Here is a 7,917-nt window from a genome sequence, read left to right on the forward strand (position 1 = left end):
GGAGCGGCCACTGCACTCCAGTCTGGGAGACAGAGTGAGACTCCAACTCAAAAAAATAAATACATAAATAAAATAAAGTAAAATAAATAAATAAAATAAAAAAGATTTTCTAAATAGACTAGAAATCCAAAATTTAACATGGAGAAGTGGGACCTTATGAGTAACAGGTGAGACTGTCCTGGGACAGAACCCCACCCTATTTGATTATATTAACTTGGTGTTAAATGTAACAGTTCCGTTTTCTTTAAACGCTTGTAAGGAATTACAAATGGAACTTGTTTGTTTCTTAGAGAAACAACCATGATAGAGTATCAGTAACTTGACCAGGATTATAATTTTATTTTGTTTTATTGTTTGAGTCAGGGTCTTACTCTGTCACCCAGGCTGGAGTGCAGTGGCACAATCGTAGCTCACCGCAGCCTTGAATTCCTGGGCTCAAGCAATCCTCCTGCTTCAGCCCCCCGAGCAACCAGGACTACAGGCCCACACCACCATGCATGGCTAATTTTTAAATTGAATTTTATTTTATTTTATTTTTGGAGTTAGAGTCTCACTCTGTCGCCCAGACTGGAATGCAGTGGCTGCTCCCGGCCACCGCAGCCTCGCCTGCTGGGCTCCGGCGATCCTTCCGCCTCAGCCTTCCAAGTAGCCGGAATTACAGGCATGCGCTACCACGCCCGGCTGATTTTTTTTATTTATTGTAGAGATGAGGTCTCGCTGCCCAGGCGGGTCTCGAACCCGCGGGCTCAGGCAATCCACTCACCTCAGCCTCCCAAAGGCGCGGGAGGGTACTTTATTTTTAAGGAATTCATTATCACTAGAACTCCTACGGCCACCACTGTTCAAGCCCACAATAAAGACTGCTCTCTGGACTCTTGTCTAAACTTTTATCATTTATCTAACACGTAAGTGTTACAGTATATTTTTCATTTATGTAAGCATAATGTGACTTTTATTCGGAGCAGATCTCTCTACCGCATTGACCTACCACCATCCCAAAACCTTATATGTTTTAGGCATCTAAAAGTAATCTTGGTATTTAGTCAAAATTAAGATAGTGCTTGAAGAGTTTTTAAGTGTTTGCAAGGCTTTAAAAGTGAGGATCTGGCCGGGCTTGGTTGGCTTAGCCTGTAATCCCAGCACTTTGGGAGGCCAAGGTGAGTGGATTGCCTGAGCCTGCGGCTTTGAGACCAGCCCGGGCAACTTGGCAAGACCTCGTCTCTACAAAAAAAAAAAAAATTAGCCGGGCATGGTAGCACGTGCTTGTAGTTCCGGCTACTTGGAAGGCTGAGGTGGAGGGATCACAGGAGCCTTGCAGGTCGCTCTGGGGTGGTCTTGAGTGTGCCACAAGCTTTCCAACCTGGGCGACAGTGAGACTCCAACTCAAAAAAAAGTCGGGATCTACAGAGGTCTAAAATCATTTTGTTTTGTTTAATTTTTTAAAATTTATAATTTAGCTGTGTTTCTTTGTGTAGACGTTTTGTTTAATTTTTTAAAATTTATAATTTAGCTATGTTTTTTGAGTCTTACAAGACTCAAAATACAACCCAAATACATTTTGTAAACTCAGTAGCAAAGGAAATCTTAAATATGTCATTTTAAAAAATAAAAACAATGACAATCCATCACTTTTTCAAAATCTGTATCTCATTTCTACGTGAATCTTTCTTTTCTAGGATGTAAGCCTGAACAACAGATGATGTATGCTGGGAGTAAGAATAAGCTAGTTCAAACAGCTGAACTAACCAAGGTGGTATTTATATTTGACTTCCTTCTTGAGACAGTGTTTTCCCTTAGAGTATAGAACAATAGCTAAAATAGTCTGAATGGGTAAGTATTTTATATGTGGGTGAAGGATATTTAGCCAGAGAAGTAGATTACCCAAAGTTTTTTATTAGTTGGAATTGAATGACACAAAGTGATTTTTTTTTGAATGATAAATTGATTAAGAGAAATCAGATTCAAAACATAGGCAGCTTTAGAAAAGTCACTATTACATCTGTATCTTCCTAAATGTAATTTCTAATAGATAAAGGTCTGCAATGAAGCTTATCTGAGTCCTTTACCAAAGTCTAAAATGAACCAAGTTCTGTACTGGAATTCTATATTATGCAGTTAATTGTATGTTTCCAAATATAAAATTAAATTGTTAATAATAAATATTAATAAAGCTAGAGCATTCTATTTTATATGAGACATTTGCTTTAAGATTTAAAATGTCCCTAATATTTGAAGTAAGAGAGAGCCTTGCTTTCAGACTTTATGTAACTTCTGCTTATTAGCTTGAGTTGAAAAAGTATAGACATTTAAAATTTTGAACTAGACTATTACTAAAACTGTTAGCCCTTTTCACTCGGAGACATCTCACGGGTCACCTACCAGCAACTCGACAGCACTTTTTTTTGTAAAATAGTGAAAAACAAATCAGTTCACATTAAATAGCATAGCGTTGGAACCAACTATTTTATTGTAATTATATGCGGCCTATAATGGAATTTTGGACATTGAGGAACTACTTATGACCAAAAAATCAAGATTTTATATCTTATATTTTTTTTAAAGTGAAACAAGTCACTGACTTGCATTGCAGGTTCATTGATACATGTTGTGCAATAGTAATTGGTTTGACATTTTCCACCTGGTGTTTTTCTATTCACATAGACAATTCAGTCTCATTTTCTTCCTCAATAAATACGTAATTTATTATTCATTCTGTACATCACCATGCACACACTTCACACATTCTCTTTCTACATTAATGCCAGCTGGTATATATATATATATTTTTATATGTATATTTACATATATTTCAGTATATATTCCATCTCTTTATTTGCTTTTTCATGTAATTTGAATGGAAAACTTCAAGGAAACATACATTTTTGAAAAATTGGCACTTGTATAAATTTGTCCTGTATAATGTAAAATGAACAATCTCTTTATGTCTCCTGAGAGGGGACATCAGAGTGGTCAGCTAGATTTATGGTGTCCCCTCAGAGGGGGCGTCTGCATACAAAGGGTTAAACAATGGTTTTTTTCTGGTTTCATTTTAAGAATAGCATTGTTTTCCTCTTGGGTGCTTAATCATCAGCTTAGGATATGTCTTTAAGTGCCCTCTGCTTTTCTCCTTTAGCCCATATGTTTGTCACTGTTAACACTTCTAAAGACATTATTTTTTTCTAATTTATGCCATAAGAATACTCTGGAGTTGCTTCAAGGGGTTAGGTGGTAAGAAGGAGCTCTGTCAATCAGCCTCAGGTCTATACTAATGCCCTAAACTGCTGGAGTAGAGACATTGCACGTTACTTTTACAAATAATCCCACTGAACCTTAAAATGGCCTGTGAGGTTGGTGGTATTCCAGTTCTGTAGATAGGAATACAGGGTCAGGGGATGCATAACTTTACCAAGTTGCTAATAGTAAATGAAAGAGCTAGGATTTAAACTCACATCTGGTCCTGAATCCCATTCTTTTTGCTATAATATATTGTCTCTCTATAGCCATTATGCTTTCTGGACCTGTGTTTATTCAGTTATTGCTGGAGATTTGTGACTGTGGACTTTGTTCCATCCTTATTAAAACAGTCTGTACATCTGATACCTCCATTCTTGACACTCAAACCCTGGAGGACCAGCCGCATGTGTTGCCCCAGTCCTTAGCTAGTTTTATTTTCGTTGTGTATTCTGAGGCATCTCTTCTGTAGGTCAGATTTACAGAACTGCTCTTTGAGAATATTTGTAGAGTGTGGTTTTGAGAGAGTTTTGATTTTAACGCCATCTTAACTGCTATACTTGGTAAGCAGTTAGCATTTAAAGAAGTAAGGTACTACCTGAATGGTATATCTAATTAACATAGGTTAATTCATGCCCGGTTTGAATTAGGTACTGTACTCAGGATTTGGTATTTAGCACTCAAATATAGAATGTGTTTGCTTTTTTTTTTTTAAAGAGTGTCAGAGTGTGACCTAAGTTTTTCTTCTTAAGGTCTTTGAAATAAGGAATACTGAAGATCTAACTGAAGAATGGTTACGTGAGAAACTTGGATTTTTCCACTAACGTGAACTTCTGTGTTTCTAAAGTGTTTATGTATTAACCTGACCATACTGGAAGCAGACATAAATACTTATTTATGCCTAAAAATGCACTGTTACTTACAGCTTGTTTCCTGCAGTAAAGAAAAATTCTTCATTTGTGCAAAGTTTGAACAAAGAGGAAATCATCTTCATAGTAATGAAACTTCGTAAAGTGTTTCCTTATATTTGTAATTGTTAGGTGGACTACTTTTCTCCAGGGACTTTTTGCACTCTTGTGACTAATTTCTATAACTTATGGTTCAGAATTTGTTACTATTTACAGACACCATTGGAAAGTGGGTATTAGATTATGAGAGACAACAGTTGCCTCCTTTTGACAAATACTGGATATTAGCAGTTTATGTATGAAAATAGCATATTATCACTTGTCATCACTGAAATTAATTTGGGGTCAAAGACTCTAGCAGCCTAATATTGAGCCATGAATAATTTACTGGAGCGTATCCCACATTACATATACACTTTTCATCAATTCCGTATCTTTGATTTCCTGTATCTTTTTAATCAAGTTTAGAAAACCATGTTCAATCACTCAATCTTAAAGTCTGGGAATTAGATTTTATGAAAGAATTATGACTGTTAGCTTTTCTTCTTATGGAAAATACCATTTTAGCCCTAGAAATTGGTGGGTTGTAATAATGAAGGGCTTCATTCCTATTGTGTCATTTCTAGATAGTTTTAATCTAGGTTAATAACACTTGGCTTATAAAGCATTTCTTAATGTCCAGTGAACACTAATTATTTTAAATGTGTTAATGCTGTGCCTTTGATTTGTTAACTTTAGTTATTTTAAGACTTTTACACTGCCAGTATTCCAGATTTTGTGAAATTAATACTTTTTTAAAGGGTCCAAGTAAAACAATTTTCTAATGTGTGTATCTGAAATTTGTATAAAATCAAGTTCATATTTAAAAAATTCCAACTATCTGCTTGCATTGGTAAATATATGGCAGTTGAGAGAATTATAAATATATAATTTGGGGTATACTTGTGATTAATTTTGTGCCATAGGAAAAAATTATTTATCTTAAAATTTTAGCCATAGTTGATAACATGAACACATCAGTAGAAATTGCATCTTACATCCTAAATTTCAGAACATATTCTAAACAGGACACCTGATTAGTTACTTAATCCAGTCTTGTTAGATGATGGAACTTTGGCATAAGCCAGGGATTCTAATATTTGGCATACTTTTTTTTTTTTTCTTTTTTTTTTTTGAGTTGGAGTCTCACTTGGTTGTCCAGACTGGAGTGCAGTGGCCACTCCCAGCCACCGCAGCCTCGCCTGCTGGGCTCCGGCGATCCTTCCACCTCAGCCTTCCGAGTAGCCGGAGTAGCCGGAATTACAGGCATGCGCTACCACACCCAGCTGATTTTTTAATTTATTGTAGAGATGAGGTCTCGCTGCCCAGGCGGGTCTCGAACCCGCGGGCTCAGGCAATCCACTCACCTCAGCCTCCCAAAGGCGCGGGATTACAGGCTGAGCCACTGAGCCCGGCTATTTGGCATACTTTATAAAACAAATATACAAGTAACTTTAACATTAAATTATTGATAGTTCTAGACACTCCAAAGACTAACCAAGGCTGGTGAGTGAATTCTTATATTAAGAATATCTTAGTTATTTCAAAACTAGCAAAGGCAGTTTTTTATGTTGGCATATTTTCCATTCATATGTTCTTTACGTTTTATTTTTGAGATTTCTGTGCCAACTCCAATACAGAGATAAAGGTAGTTGGAGTTTTCACAATATGAATAGAGCATCTTTTGTTCCCAACACTGTTTGACTTCATTAATTTAGAAGTCAGGAAGCAGTAGGAAGTTAGTTGGAGGTGAGGAAGTGCTAGAGTAGGTATTTGTTTTGGTTACTGAATGGCAAAGATTGTTTATTCAAATTTCCAGAGAGACAAAACTCACCCAGGAAGTTTGACTTCTTTAAACAGGTATTTTGATGTTGGACAATAACTTGCTTATAATTCTGTAGAAATGAAAATGTAATCCAAGTGAGTGAACAGTGTTTTTAATGTTTTTGAATGAAGGAAATGAGATTTTTGTTTCCCATGGTTCGCAGCAATAAGAGAAACCAACTAGTGCTGCAAGAATGTATTTTTAAATAAGATTCCTCATTTGTTTTGCATGTTTTAGTTTAGTTGTTTTTTTTAATTTGGAAGTCCTCCATAATGTCAGATGATGTTGACCTGCCATACATAGAACTCTTAGTTCCCCTGTGCTCTAATGGAGGTGTAGAGGTGTGATAAACCATGCAGTTTTTGAACTTGTCTGACTCCTTATCAATAATATATATTCTGCAAGACAACAGATTGAGGTTAGAAGCTCAGTAGAACATTTTTATTCCCTCTGTCCTATAGGGAGATTTATAAATCCTGTGCTCTAAAATGTTCTCAAACATTTTTGTAGATTTCCCTTTCATCTGACTAAATTTTGCATTGTTCTTTTCAAGCATATTTCCTATATAGTCTCTTTTTTTCTGTCATACCTCTAATAGTAACTCAAGATTTCATAATTCCCGCTTTTACATTCCTTATCTTTCTGGTACAGCCATTCCTATTCAGCCTTAAATCTTAATCTTTCCTTTTTGGCAGCAGTGCTTTTCCTGGGACCTTCCTTCAGCGTTAATTTTGAAATAGTTGGCCTTCCATAAATTCTGCATAGCATCTAATGTCAAAGTAGAACCAACTGGTAATCACAGTATTATTTAGTATGGTTTTTGTGGCAACGTAAATGACATGAAGAAAACTGTTCTCAGGTTATTATGCTGAAATTCCAAAATGTCTGAGTTTTGACTAGTAGTCACTAATTATGTTAGGAAAAAAGTTGGTTGACTGGCTTTTTGTTCAATTGACTTCTAAAATGTTCGAATCGTCTATTTCTAAAAAGTTTACTAATGCCTAGTACAGTTAAACATGCTCTTGTTTAAGACGGTGTTGCTAAATTTTTTATTGTCATTGCTAAATAATTTGTGTGGCAAGATGTCTCTCAACACATTTCCCTCTATCTCCTATTTTCAGGAGTCAAGTGTAGTCATAAACTGTATCCTTGTCTGACACTTTTAACTAAAAGTCTCCAGTTAGGGGAGTTTATTGCCAAAAAATTTGGCTGTTTTTCCCCCACCCATAGAGATATTAGGAAGGTGTACTGAAAAAATGTTTGGACTACTTTTAAAACCCGAGTGATGTCATTAATCCATATGTGGACTAGTGATGGATAGATATTTTCATAAGAGTTTAAAAGCTGATGTTTGGTGGAAGTAGAGAGTAACTCCATACTCTCAATTTAGATATTCCTAGTGCTGCTTTCTCTATTGTTCAGTAACCTGATCATACTGGGGTCTAGAGCTTGGACCTTTACACCTTATGTGAGGATGTGTTTCAAACATTTCTAGACAAATCTTATTTTATACTTCTGGAAGAATGTAATAATCTTCTAGGCCACTGAAAATCAATGGTCCCAAGTTGAATATTCTTGAGAAATGTGTTTTCTGTTATGCCATTTAACATTTCAACCAATGGTCATATTCCTGTAATGTGTAAAGCAACTACATTGTAATAGAAAGTGTATTTTCTTGTTTTTTTGGACTATAATTCATACACACATGATTACTTGAATATTGTTTGAGATCATTAACATGCCAGGGAAGTTCCCACTGAGTTAGATGGTCCAATGTAATCTCATTCAGGAGGCTTGAAACATTAATGGTTTAGTCTTGTGAATTTTAACAGTTCTCTGTCATCGTTTAACAAAACCAACAACTGGCACAACATATCAAGCCGTGGTTTCAGTCTCTGCTAGTTCATACTGCAT

At 35.9% G+C, this 7,917-nt stretch overlaps 1 protein-coding gene across 1 annotated transcript in view; it reads left to right on the top strand.

The window, feature by feature from the left end:
* The window catches only part of GMFB (glia maturation factor beta), a 23,010-nt gene extending 17,995 nt beyond the window's left edge, over positions 1-5,015 (top strand). The window contains 3 exon segments of the mRNA XM_008068097.2: positions 1,677-1,750; positions 3,984-4,049; positions 4,051-5,015. Coding sequence (XP_008066288.2) covers positions 1,677-1,750; positions 3,984-4,049; positions 4,051-4,092 — 182 coding nt within the window. The 3' untranslated portion in view covers positions 4,093-5,015.
* Positions 5,016-7,917: the final 2,902 nt, after the last annotated feature.

This window comes from Carlito syrichta, unplaced genomic scaffold, assembly GCF_000164805.1.
Source record: "Carlito syrichta isolate Samal-C Ts95f unplaced genomic scaffold, Tarsius_syrichta-2.0.1 Scaffold309860, whole genome shotgun sequence".
NCBI classification, from domain to species: domain Eukaryota; kingdom Metazoa; phylum Chordata; class Mammalia; order Primates; family Tarsiidae; genus Carlito; species Carlito syrichta.